General features: G+C 37.3%; 1 protein-coding gene across 1 annotated transcript in view; it reads left to right on the forward strand.

The window, feature by feature from the left end:
• Window positions 1-5,683, forward strand: part of TENT4B (terminal nucleotidyltransferase 4B) — a 37,047-nt gene extending 31,364 nt beyond the window's left edge. Inside the window, exons 10-12 of the mRNA XM_052686751.1 lie at window positions 1,500-1,687; window positions 2,247-2,411; window positions 3,692-5,683. Of these exons, the coding sequence (XP_052542711.1) occupies window positions 1,500-1,687; window positions 2,247-2,411; window positions 3,692-3,871 (533 nt within the window). The 3' untranslated portion in view covers window positions 3,872-5,683. The remainder of the gene's footprint in view (window positions 1-1,499; window positions 1,688-2,246; window positions 2,412-3,691) is intronic.
• The last annotated feature ends 8,736 nt before the right edge of the window (window positions 5,684-14,419 follow it).

The raw sequence follows: 14,419 nt of genomic DNA on the forward strand, positions 1-14,419 counted from the left end.
ATGAGATTTAAATCACATGTTGTTATTGTCACACTTCCTTTGTGGATAGTGTTTGAAAAGTAATTATTAGGAATGCTAGTTAAAATCCAAATCTTTACCTTTTGTTCATCTTCTATTTTTAATGTTTAACATAATGTCTATCTACAGAAGCAGTATTTAAACAAGAATTGACCACATAAGTAAAATAAGTCCTTGAAACAGAAATAAGACTTGTGATTGATATTTTGTTATTACTAACAAATGGAAACACACAAGATCTATATAGAGATCTTGTTGAAAAGTGTATTTTAAAATAATCTTTGTTTTCATTGCCCAGTAACAAGTTGTCACTCTCTTTGGGTGTAGGTGTATGTGCTAGCTGGAAATTTTCAAATTAATTACAGTACTCTACAATTAATTTTAGAATGTTAGCTACCAGAAGTCTTCTCCAGTTAGCCATTAAATCAGAGAAGACACACAAATACTGGTCTTCAGGCTAGGCTGGGGTTTTATTTGCTTTTAAAGATATTTTTAGTGATTTCCCCAATGGCCCCCAGTGGGCCATTTCTGTTTTACCTCTCTGTAGATCTCTGTGGCACTGCTGTACCACTGGCAATGGCAGTCAACCGCAGTTTGGTCCTGCAAGCTCCGTAGCATGACTTATCTGCCTCTTGAGACGTATGAAGCTGTGTATAAATAAAGCTAGTGGTGCAATAAACGTGTATTACATAATTCTATTAGAAAGCCAGTTCAATCTAAGTTGTCCAGAAAAGCCTGACAGCCTTTAATGTGGATACTGGTTATACTGGGGAAGGAGCAGAGGTAACTCCAAGGTGCAATGTATGGGACAAAGCAATTATTTAGTAATAATACCTTATATTAGGAAGGTAATGGTGACAGTTGCAATGTTCACCTGGCAGGTTTAGTTTAGATTAAAGTTCTGATTCTTTTTATTTATTAAAGTAGAAGTTAAGAAATAAGAATTCTTTGTCTTGTATTTTCAGTTGAGGGAGTTATACCAAGCCAATGAGAGTTAGTTGAAGTTCTTATGACCCTAGCAGCTCCAGTAGGAGCTTCAACTCCAGCTAGGAGTTGCTGAATACTGAGTGCATAGGAACAGTATTTAGACCTAAAATAAAGCTAAATATAGAGTGCTGTTTAAGCATGCTGTAAAGCACTTCTATTAATCCACACATCTGGGCTCTGTTGACTTCCCTCTTCCACGCCTCATCTCTCATTCATCCTGCACTGTGGGTAATGCTTGGTTGTTCTCATAGTGTACAAGGATGGATCTTGTCAGTAATCCACCATAGTCTCTGCAAAGTATTTTTGCTGCATGCAGTACATACACACAAACATACAAATGTGCTTGCATGTATTAAAAGTATGTACAGACAGATGTCTGTCTGTGTCCTGCTGGATGTAATAGATACATAATACCTGAATGGGTGCATATATTGAAAGAGATAATAATTAATGTCACTTAATGTATATTGATGCTTCTGTCTCATTTTTAATAGGTAATGGAGTAACCCTGATAGTAGATAATCAGCAACTAGACAAATGCAACAATAATCTCGCTGAAGAGAATGAAGCACTGGGAAAACCAAGAAATAAAACTTCAGAAACACTTAGTAAACATTCTTCAAATTCTTCATCAGGTCCCTTATCATCGTCATCATCTACACTGTCCAGCTCTAGTGATGTAGTAAGTTGGAGGTTTTCTGCATTTTGATTTTAAACTGTTCTCTTTATTGGTTTTGCCACAGAGGACGTTTGGAAAGCATAGAACCAGAGTTCAGTATTTCATCCAGAATTCTAACCTGCGTAAATGTCCCCTCTTATGCAGTTCTTGGACACGTAAATTGCAGTGTGTTTTTTGACACCTTGCATATAAGGAAGTCAGTGCAGTAGATACAAAGCTACATAGCCCTTTTTTATCTCTGTATTTTTTAAAAAGACTGGTAGTCCTAATCTGTACACTTAAAAAAAATTAGAATAGAAAATGTCTTAGAAATACATCTGTTTGAATGAGATTTCTATTTAAAAAATAATAAATGAAAAATATTAGATTCCAACATTGGAATCATGAACCAATATGCTTTAAAATCAATCTGTTTAGTCAGTAAGAATTCTGAACTGAAAGTTTAATAAACAACATTTCAAGTTTCATCCATTGCTAGCTTTATTTCTAAGGGAAAACTCACTCACTTAAAAACATATTTGTTCTTAAGAAAAACTCCCTTATACTTTACATTTTCCTAAAGGATTCTGATGGAACACCTTGCAAAACCTCTAAGCAATTGAGTTGTCGCCAGCCTACAACAAACAGAGTGGGGTCACAGGAAGTATCACTGGAATCCTCCCAGTCAAGTGGGAAGACACAAAGCAGCCAAACAGGCAATACATCCAGCAACACGAACAAATCTCAGGTTTGTGAAATGTTTAAATGTTATAGCACATACCCTCTATGGAGGGATAGTTTGTTCTGGAAAGAAAAATTGTGTTTTTCTCCTTTGTTCCACTAGAAAACACTGAGTACTGTTTGCATTCAAGTCATCCCAGTTCTCTTTCTAGCTTAGTTTTGTGCTTTTTCCAGGCTTAAACATAATGACAGTAGGATTGACTTTATTTTGGGAAGTCTAGACTAGTTAGGAGTACATGTTTGTGTTGTAAAAATCTTTTTTGCAAAAATTTTGTCAGTCCATTCTTAACTGCAAAGCATGAGAAATAATTGGACTTGTGTATGCTTCAGTAAATAACAGTAAGCAAAAATGTGTGTGTAAAACAATGACTGACTGCTGTGTTAGCTGTTGATCTTTGCTGAAATGCCTTTTAGTAAAGGAGATGAAGATGCTTGCTGGTACATGAAATCCCTTCTTCTTTCCCCTTAAATTCAGATATCTCTGTGGTGAGACCTAACAGCTTATGCACCAGGGGATTTATCTTTTTGAAAAATACTTTGGTGACAGCTCAGTAATCTGGAAACACAATGTGCCTCTATATTCAGTATACCTCTGAATATATGCAGTTCGAATTTTTCTACTTCTTCAGAACTTAGGACTATTTTAATGGATGAAAAATAGTCTGGAACCTAGTGCAATGTTCCTGAAAAGTAAATCTGACGACTTGCTGCCTCCTGTTTGCTGATGTTCTCTAGCTAAGAATGAGACAGTTTAAACAAACAGGCCTTAGACATACCATTCATGTATGTTTGTGTTACTGCACAGAGCCAGCTGTGGTACTGGCAGGTGAACACACACAACCTGAGGTATTGTACATCTGCAGAAAGATGTGATGTAAAATTAGTCTTGATCTTAAAGGAATGTTGTCTTAATTTGCACAGATTATGAGATTTGAGCAATCTTCATCTCTTCTCGGATTATGGAATTGTGTTTTTATATAACACGTTTCTGATGGTTGCACAGTGGGTGAAATAGAGCAGTTCTATCATTTTCAAAATTCAGAGTGCTGTATTCTTCACTCTGTTGACGTGTGGTTTGGATCTAGAGATGAGATTTGTTTGCAGTTGGCAAAATGAAAGATTTGCGGTTTCATTCTGCCGCTCAAACAGTGGCCCAGCTTCTGCCTTGCCAGTTCCTTTGTGGACTCATTTTCATGAGCTGATGTCCTTGTTATCCCCAAATAAGTTTGTGTGATCGCCACGCTTTCTTCTTACCATGGACTTACTGGGCCCTCTTTCTCTTTGCAGCATGGATCTGCACGGTTATTCCGCTCGTCTAACAAAGGCTTCCAAGGTCCAGCAAATTCAAGCCACGGTACCTCAGTCACAAACAAACAACATCAAGGCAGCAAATCACACCATCAGTATTTCCATGGCAAAAAGAGGAAACACAAGAGGGATGCAGCCCTTTCAGACCTTTGTAGATAGTTGCCTATTTTATGACTGTTCTTCTGTGTGCAATGATCTCATGCTACAGGATAGTTTGATAGTGACTCCTTGGATCTCTTCCGGAGCTTCAGACTGTTCGGACATTGATTAGCAACTGCATTTTTTTTTCCCAGCTCGCCACGGAACGGATCATGAAGATTGATCACTGCAAAAATAAAAAATAATAATTAAAAAAAATAATAAAAAAAAAGAAAAATAGAAAAAAAAAAGAAAAAAAAATTAAAAATAACAAAAAATTTTAAAAGGAAAAAAAAAAAAAAAAGGAAAAAGTCTGCTCATTTGATAAGTCGTATGCTACAACAGGGTCATTTAGGATATAAAAGCTTGAATGTAAAATAAATGTATTTCCCATCAGCTCATGCTGACCTGTAGGGGTAGTACTCAGTGTGTCTAAGGGGTGGTTAACAAAACACAGAAAATAGGAAAAGAATAAAAAGGCAAAAATTGTATTTTGAGGGAAACCCAGCCTTTAAACGTGAAAGTAATTTGTGCATGATTTTTTTATTATTTTTGCATATACTTACCATTTTATTGTGTATATATAGATGACCATATAGGAAAACTGACATTTGTAATAGTGGATTTGTTAATACTTTTTACATAACATTACTGTTTAAATTGTAAACATAAATTTTTCTCAGGATTAGTTTGGAAAATAATCTGAATTGTCATCTTAACATCCATATAAAGAGACATTACTAGTTATATTGCTCAGAATTTCTTTTCTTGGCATTAAGGTTTAATAGAACATTTGATCTGCAAAAGCTGTTCCTCTGGAAGAAAGTTTTATGGTGACAAATGAAACATTTCATTTGTATAAGTGTAGCTGTACTTTGTGTAGACACTGAGCTTGTCATCTCGGAGAAGTAACTTTCACCTTGTTTTCTAGAGTGCCATCATTTCAGGGCAGTGGGGTTTTATAGTTGCACCCTTCTCTTCCTCCCCTTAGTGGTCCTCCCTCCCTCTTTTTTTCCTTTTTTTTTTTTTTCATTTTTTTGATGTAAGCCACTTTGGGGAGGGCTGGTTGTGGTTGGTGTTGGTGATTCTTTTTTTTTTTTTTCCTTTTTTTTTTTTTTTTTTTTTTCCCCCTTAGTTTAAAAAAACAAAACCAAAACAACTCGGTTTGCTACAGGCCGTTTGCATTCCTGGGCTGCTTGGATCCCATGCCTCTTTGTTTGTGCCTTCCCTCCCCATTCTAGGTCTGGTTTTTTGTCTTTTATATTTTTGCTAACTCCTGTAGGAGATGATAACTGTTGAAGCTTTAAGTAAATTTTACAATTAAAGTATTTTTTCTCACTCCCCTCTAAGGCATTTTTGTATTTACACTTAATTATTATTAAAAAAAAAAATCAAATGATGAAATATATTTTGTATTGCCTTAAAAACCCAAACCTTTCATATCTCATAGTATCTCTTCGTTGAAGTAATTATCACTAAATTCAAACTCCGCATTTGTCTGGTTCACGTCAGCCTCGCTGCAGTGCTCCATGCCACGAGCGCCCATCAGATGTTACTGCAGGTATGGCTTGGAAAAGGGGCTGGGACACTTCAGTGCTAAAATGCTGAGTGGCATTTACTTTCACACGTTTCTTTTAAGAGGAAAGTTTGTACCCGGCGTACGTGGCTGTATTTAATGCAGCTGTTCTGGAGATGTTGCTTTTATAAAAAGTAGTGTTAGCTTTTCTTTTTTTAGTGCGTATACAGTTGTGGATTCTACAGACCAACCTGACCTTTGATGGGCACTAATGAGTGCAATGATTTTTAAAGTAAAAAAAAAAAAAGCACAAATAAGACCAGAACTGATGTCATCACTTAAAGGAATAAACATTTTCAATGGTAAAGTGTTTTACTTCAAAAAGGAAAGAATACAGATATATATTCCAAAAGCGTGGAAAGTCCTAACAGTTACTCAAACACTAAGCTTAAGTGATGTTAATTTGACAATATTTAAAAAAGAAATTAGATTCATATTTTAATTTGATCAGATAATTTTATCCACAGGACGTTGAGCTTTTATTCATAGAAACTAGTAAAAGTTATACCACATTATGCATAATCACAGTATTTATTTTGTTTTAGATTATTGTGAATGTGTAGACTTATGTTCACCGCTTAGGGAACAATTATTTATAAATTATATTAATCCAGTATTGTTAGCTGCTATTAGCAAAACTGTTCCAAAACAAAGTACCTGCAAAGATCTGTATCGCATTTACCACACTGAAGTGTTTTAAAAGAATCACCCTCATTGTTGAAAGCAAATGTACTCTTAGGGTGCAGATATTAGTGTTCCAATAAGCATGTGATAATTTTAAGGTGGTGGTAGCGGGAAGATAATCTTGATTCCATTGGGAATCTTAGGTTTGCCTCAATTTATGGTTTTCATAAATTTAATGGAAAATAGCTTTTCCTGGACTGCTCAAGTTTCTTTTTGGTAAACAGTATCTTTCTAAAAGAAAAAAAAAAAAAAAAAAAAAAAAAGCATGAAGGAAGAATTGAGGTATTTTACATTGCCTCAAATGACCAGCATTGTATTCATAAAATACTGTATATCTTGCAAATCTTTATTTAAACAGAACAGTTGAACTGTTCATTTTTCAATCTGAAGTAAAATACTTTCAAGACCTTTTAGTTTGCCTGCTCATTTGTCTTGTACATTTCATCTCTGTATTTGACTCAAGTCTAATTCCTTTTTGAGTTTCAATACTTTTGTGAAGATTTTGTGAATATATGAAAAATAAATGTTTAATCTAACTACTGCAGTTTATCACCATTCTTGGCACTCACCCTGTTTTTCCCTTCACAGTACTGAAAAGAACAGAGTATTCAAAGCTCTTTAAGGTTTTGTAGTATCTGGGTGCTTCACCCGCTGGTTGCTGGGCACCTCTACCTTTTGCAGAGGTGGGCCTGCCCTGCAGCTTTTCCCTTTAAGAGAGCTGAAGCAGAATATTCTGAGAACAAGTTGTAAGGATATACGTGTATACAGGTTTTTTTTGACTATGACCTTTCTTTAATTTCCCTCCGTTCTGAATGTAGGCAACTTGTCCAATCCTGTGTTCCGTTTGGAGTTGTCCAAACCTTGCATTCTGAGCAGGGCATTGTGGATTTACACAGAAGTTAATGGCAGTTGCCTTCGGTGGAAACTTTGTTAGCATAAATCCTGAAGCATGGCTGATTTTTACGAGTTTATGCTCTTAATTCTATTAACTAATTATAAATAATTATGCAATTCCTTGCATAAATCAGTAGGAAGAAATATACGTATTTACGTATTGAATTCTTCCTTGCTGTGCCAGTTTGATAACACAGGCCGTCTAAAACACTAGAGATGCTGAAATGCTTGTACATCCTGCTGGGACATCAGATTGGTAGTTTGGTTGTTGTTTGTTAGCGTTTTTAAAAGGTAGCTCAGATTGTTTTTATTCTTAAAAAGCTGTGTAGTTGTTATTTTTTTTACAGCCATTCTTCTACAGTGTGGCAAAAAAAGAAGCTGAAATGTAAGTCAAGCTTTGTTTGTGACTCATGACATGATTCTCTTTACTCACCTCCACGTTCCTTGCAGGATTCTCAGAATTGACAACTTGGATTTTCAGTCTTGAAGTTGTAGGAAAATAATCTTGTTAATCTTTTGAAAATAATAAGCTTTCCAATTGGTGGCAAACTTTCCTTTTAAATGTACTTCAAAAATGGAAAGTTTCCATTTCTGGAGTCATCTTGTATGCTTCCTAAATGTAATGTGAGCAAGTGGTCAGACAATGGTCTTATCATGAAAACGGACATTAAGTTAAAGAAGTCAGCATCTTGACATCTGATGGGTGCTAAAACTCATGTGAGATCTTATCATGCGACTCCAAAGCAAAACAAACAAACAAACTGTGCAATTGCTTTAGAAAGAGGAATGCTCCATTCAGGGGCTGCAACAAAAAATACATTTAATTATTCCAGCCAGTGTTAAAGTGAAAAAACTAGTGACTACTTACACTGCTGGTTCCTACAACTTGATTCTTTTGCTTAGAAATGCAATTTTCTAGAATCAAATCTGCTATGTCTTGCAAGTGTTTCTCTCTCCTGAAAGGGAAAACATGAGAGCTTTATTTTCTAATCTGTAGTACTTCCGTGAGCTTGTTAAATAGCTTCTCAAAAATGTTTTCCAGTTGCAGTGACCAAAGTGTTAGTGTGTCTTGTCTCTATATCCATGAGCTATTGACCAGTACTTCTGATAGACAGCTATTCGTGGCTTCACCTGTAAGTTGAAAGCAGCTTCGTTACTTTGTGGTCCTAAAATCTGTCACACTTGCAGAGCTCCTTCTGTTAAAGTTAATGGTCTTTTTCCAGTAGTAGTTTGTTCTGAGCCTAATTACTGATCTTCAAAGGTTGGTGATTAGGATGTTTGAGATAACCCCAGAGAAATGATCCAACACATAGAATCCTCTCCGAGTTACTTAATGGAATGCTGTTCTGAGTAACAGAGGTAATAGAAGAATTAAAAGTTAGATAGCCTTATTAGGTTGACAAGCCCAAAATTTGAGCATCTACTTGAAAAAGGAATAAAGTAGCCCAAAACCAGTTATTTGTGCATTTTTGTATGATAGTGCTAGATTAATTTAATCTATATTTTAGGTCACACAAAAATTTAGATGAGTTAATTTTCAATAGCTTTGATGTTAACTCTTATTATCTAGTGGCTTCCCTACCATGGCCGTTTTATTAATTTCTACCAGAAGTGTGGTGCCTTTATTAGACTTCTCAACCACAGACATGGTTGGGGTACCGTTCATACGATTCTTCCATTGCAGTAACTACTTCAAATAATTGCTTCTTCCCATTTGTTTGTTGTCCTACTTGCCAACCAGTGGTGAATGTGAGTATGAAGCGGGGAAGGAGAAAGAAAAAACATACATTTTGTTTTCTGCAAATGAGTTGGTAAAAATTGATGGGGTCCTGAAAGTCGTTTGTGTATGCAAATAAGCAAGGGAACACCAGGAGAAAATGAATAGAAGAAATCTTGGAGATACTCCACATAAAAGTCTTATAGAGGAATGCCATCTTTTTGCCTTCCAAGATGAACAACGATGAGACACCACAAGGCTTCCGGTGAGTCAGTTTGCTTGAGCATTCCTTCTCATCAGGTACTGAATGAGCAGCAGTAAATCTGCTCACCACTGAAGTCTGTTAGATTCCTATGCTCCCCAGTAGCTATAAACTGCTACAAAGGCATTTATTAGCAATCAGGCTGATTCTAATTTGTCTTCTGCTTTCTCCTGCTAGGTGACTTTTAAAAGATGCCGTTTTAATCCTTGGTTGCTTTTAAAAAAAAATAATAAACAAACAAAAACTTGCTAACTTGAGTCTTATAATCCTTTTTTTATTATTATTTTTATTTTTATTGTTAAGCCAGCCTTCAGTTTTGTGGTGCAAAGTCTTGGTAGTGAATGTGGTATTTATCAGACCCTGTCCAGCCCTCTACAGAGAGGCAGGAATTGAGGTGAAGATCGATAGAGTTTTGAAAGGAATACTTGAAAGGAAGATTATCTTCTCTGAATGTAAAGTTCCCACCTTAAAAAACAAAACAAATCTGCTTCACTGGTCTGTACACAGCAGGTTGTTTCACCTGAGAGTGTGAATATATATATATTTTTGTTTCTTTATTTTACAATGCCATTGTGGTTTATGTGAAGTACCATGTAGTGGTTATTGTTTGTATTTCCCTTGTCCTATGGCCTTTCCAACAGGACTGCTGTCATTTTCACAGCAAATAAGGCACGGTGAAGTTTGAGGTGCTTGTTTCTTATTTTTCTTCATTGCAGTAGATTTTGAATCAGACTAATTTGTGGTTGTCTGGTAATCAGTAACCATGAGAAGACCATCTTCAGAAAAATCAATGGCTAATCCAACAGCAGGTGGAAATGTTTCTTACTTTCTTCCTTCATTGCTAGCTTGTTTGCCTTTTCAAAATTTTTAACAGTGCAAGGGAATAATTTATAAAGTAATGTAATATAGAAAATATTTTTTACTTATAGAAAAAATTTTACTTATACCAAAATGTGTCTTACTAAACATATGTTATGATATTAACTTGCATCCCTCAAGGTGACAAAATAAAGCAGTCCAATTCCTGAAAACCTCAACCACGTCAGAGCTGCAGTGTGTGCCACCTGCTGAATGACTTCTGTGCAGTGTCTAACAACATATTCCATCTAAGAAAGGTAGTTCAAAGGTTTCTGCTTTATAATGTTTGTACGTAGATGCCAGGAATTTAAGGTAGTAGGAATTTGTCTGGTACTGCTGAGTTTCATCTCCATTCCTCATACATCCCACATCCCAGAGCTACGGGTATGGATGAAAAAATCAAACTTTGGTGCTTGGAGGAAAAAAAGTTTAGAATGTATCAGCAGGGTTCAGAAGCCAATGGGCAGGAGCTGCCGGCCCCTGAGAGGAGCTGCTGCAGCAGGGGCTGTGCTTGGCCTGGCATCTCCCTGTGTGTGCAGGGACTGCCATGGGCGGCTCCGCTGACCGGACCTGCCTTCCTAGACAAAGAGCTTTATTTACATGCACCTAGCAATTAAGGATTTCTCCATTCTTGAGAGGAAAGTCACGTGATGCTTTAGCAAAACCAGAACAAACTTCTCAGAGTACGTTGGCAAACAGCGAAGTTAGGAACCTGGAAGCTGAAGAATTAACATAAAAGGGAAGGAATTCAGACTTTCATAGGTACAGAGGGTGCTGGTCAATAGAATAACAATAGAACAACAATAGAAAACAGCAGTTCATTAAATAATGCCAATTCTCTTTCTGCAGGTATCAACAGGCAAAAAAACCATGAAAAACAGAGTACTTGGGCTGTGTGATGATGTACTGTGTCTGTACCTTTGGGAGAGTCTGAATATCCTAATGTGGCTTAGTAAGGAAGTACTAGTTGATAGTGTAGTTAATAGGAAAACTGCAGTTAACAATTTTGATGAGCTGGTGCATCAGTAAAAGGCCATAAATTAGAATTGATGCTTACTTTCCTGATCTCACATAGGAAGTTCTTCCCTTTCTTGTTTCATGTCCTCTTCGATATTTCAATTTTTACACACCTCCTCTAGTTCTGTGACACATCTGGCCTGTACAGGAAACCTCAGCCATCGTCCATTCCAGCTGCCAGTTGGCATCAATTAAGAATTTATGTAATCCATTTTCAACACAGTCATAGTTTTTGATACAGCAGAACTCTGTGATTTCAAAATAACAAAAAACTAAAGCATCTATCTTCTTAGTCCCTCTCAGCTTTGAGATAATCATGATATTAAAATGCTTCAAAATGCCAAATACTTGCAGGAAAGCACAGGTTTTTCTCAGTATAAAGGATAAAGGGGAGGAGTATTGTCTGTTAAAATCACAATCACCACCTAAATCTAGTGTTCAAGAAGTCAGTTATTTCCTTAAATCTCCATGTAATGGGGCTGTGTTGATTTAACCAGATGATTTTGCCCACGCTTTCTTTTTTCAATTGTTTCAAAACAGGCTTTTTTTTTTTTAAGTAAAACCATATTTTCCAGTGGACTCTACCAACTTCCTGTTCTAGGACAACTCATGCAAAAGCAATTTTCCCTGATAATACACATGGTCTGTTTGGCCCTTAGTAATTTACCCAAAGTTTTCTGTTTGATTTCCAATATGTCCTTGTGGCTGCTAATGTGGAGACACTGGAAGTGCAAACTGAGAGCAGTTAGCTATTTTCACAGTCAATGATAAAATGATTTAACCTTTTCTGTTTTCCTTAAATCAATAACATTGTCAGTTTTATTAGAAGCCCCACCTGCAGCGTTGCAGTACCAAACAGAGAAATGTCCTTTTATTTATTTTCTTCCCTTGTGTAACTTAGCAGTTAAGGAGGAGTGACCCCTCAATAAGGTCATCACGATAGTTTTTTCAGCAAGCACAGACTGGGTCTGCTGTCACTCAGCATTGTTGTGAACAATTCAATTTCTAGAAGAAAATGTTACATTTTAATATAGACCAACTTCAATATACAGAAGCACTTTAAAACGGGTCTGACCTGTGGCTCTTGGTGCAGTCCTGATCACAACCACGAGCGCAGCTGGAAGGTTTTAGCCGTTGGCCAAGCACTGATTTTAGGGCACGATGCACATTCTTGCTCTGCAGAAAGAAGCATGAGAGAGAAAGGAAATGGAAATGCTTCTCTGTTTCTTAATTGACTTAAGAAGTCAACAAACCTCGCAGCCAAGGCTGCAAAGCTGGAGAAATCGAGTGGTGAGACTTGGACTGCAAAGTGCTTCATTTCCTTTAGAAGCTGGCTTATTAACCCCTTGTTACAGTAGTGCTTCTTGTGGTCCACTGACAACCATCCTGACCTCTTCAATGGTTTCACATTGCTGTGAGTTGGTTTTGGTTTTCAAGTTTTGTTTGGAGAAGCTGCTTTTATAGAACCAAGTCCCACTGACTTTCACAAAATACAGAACAGTAGAAAATGTGACCTTGGTTCCAAGTCATTTAGACTGAGAATTTTAAAACAAATCACAGCTGTGACAAGAAACCTGAGCAGCTTTTCATTTGCCTAGAGATGCATGTAACTCCTGTAGATTTTATGCTTTAGAGAAAAGTAGCAAATTATTCCCAAAAGTTCCTTAAATTGATCCAATAGCCCAGGAATGCAAGCTACATAACAGTAGTGAAATTCTACCTTCTTTTTATTGTAGCTGATGCAGTGAAGTATTTTTGCATTTAACATCATAAACGTAATGGTCTTCAGCAATCCATTCTAATATTGTCTCAAAAATGAGGATGATATCAATGTATACAGCTCAAAATAATTTCCCTTTCCTCCTAAGCATGTAGTACCGACTGCTTCAGGACTGTGGTATTATTAGACATCTTTGAACTCACAGATTTACAGGAAATAGCACAAAATTTACCTGAGCTATTCGTCTTGCTCTCTAAATGAAGTTAAGGCTGCCTTGGTTGCTTTTTCTTTGGTTAGCTGCAAAAGGCAGTGTGATAAAGCACGCCATCTGCTCAGCAACTGTCCCTTGAGCACTACCTGACTCATGTATGGGAGCCACGGAACGCCTCAGTGTCAAAAGTCTTTGAAATAAAATTATTTAAAAGTTACTTATTGGGACTCAATTTACCCCTCTTTCTACTATGAATAGTGCAAGAAAGAATATCCTGTAGGCAGATTCAACCCACAATGACTTAAGAATTAAGGCACCCCCCATTAGAATTACAATTGCAATCTACACGGAAGCATACATCCTTATTGTACAAAGCAAACCTCTGCAATGCTCTGTAACTCAATTTGCAAACAGTGCTGGAAATGGATTTGGTAGAAACAACACATCAACAACTAATTCAAATAGAAAATTGGAAAAGAGTTTGAATTTTGTCGTGCTAGATCTCATCAGCTAATGTGTTGCATTTTATTTTAATTGAATAACTATAACCTATCATAAATCTAGATTTGTGATTCAGTCTGGAAGGTTTAGATGCATATTTAGTGCTCTGGTCCTATATGTGCAATACCTGCATTTTTAAGAGTTTTTTTTTTTTTTCCCCCTTTTGTAGGACTTCTTCTCTAAACAAGTGCTTGAAAATCATGAAGCATGCTTGTCTATGGATAACACAGCTTCACAGTATCACACTGTACAGCTGTACATATGTACAGCTCTCACATGCACACAGGTCATTTATATGGGTCTGAAGGTGCCAACAGACAAATGACTAATTGCAGGCTGGTGCCCAGGCAGAGCTGCTTGCAAGGAAGCTGCGGTGCTGCAGGAAAAGACAAGGGGAAGTGTGTGCTGTATGTAGTATGTGTGGGAGCCAATGGATTGTATCTTACAGTCTATACTTCGCTTTTTTTGCTTTTATATCCATTTTGCTAGAAATGAGTTGTAGTTATCCAGTTTAATCTTCATAGCAGTTCTCATATAGCACTTCTGGTGTTCTGGAACTGCTGCTGTTAAAAAGTTACAGCATCAGTAGTACTGAATCATGCAGAATTTTATATCTTCATGTGGGACAGCAAATGGTTGTGGGTATACGGAGCTGATCTGAAGGAACTGGTGTGCTTGGGAGGTCCACAAACTTGTGATGAAGTCCAGCTGTTCTGAAATAAGTCCACTGATGATCTCAGAGCGATGCATTTTCCATTTCCTGCAGGTTTTTTAATCCAGTTATCTTCTCCAGCTTTCGTTGAAGAGGAATTCTTTCTAACACGTGTTTTGCTGGAGGATCTTTTTCTCCCTCTCCCGATCCTGGCCTGTGCGGCCTTAAAAGTTTCCCTTCCACCTCGAGCGGTTCTGCGATGCTACGAACTGATAGAACTAGGTTTGCATTCCCCATCCCACAGAGCGCTCCGCGTCGGCAGTCTCACGAAACGCTTCCCGTTTGCAATATCCGAACGGGAGCGTGAGAGGCGACCGGAGCGCTTGCGGTGCGTGCGAAGCGCTGCTCCCCGCGGGGCGAGCCGAGCGCGGGGCTCCGGCCTGAGGAGAAGGATGGAGCGAGCGCTGCCCACGCGAC

This window comes from Tympanuchus pallidicinctus, unplaced genomic scaffold (assembly GCF_026119805.1).
Source record: "Tympanuchus pallidicinctus isolate F22 unplaced genomic scaffold, pur_lepc_1.0 scaffold22, whole genome shotgun sequence".
Classification (NCBI taxonomy): domain Eukaryota; kingdom Metazoa; phylum Chordata; class Aves; order Galliformes; family Phasianidae; genus Tympanuchus; species Tympanuchus pallidicinctus.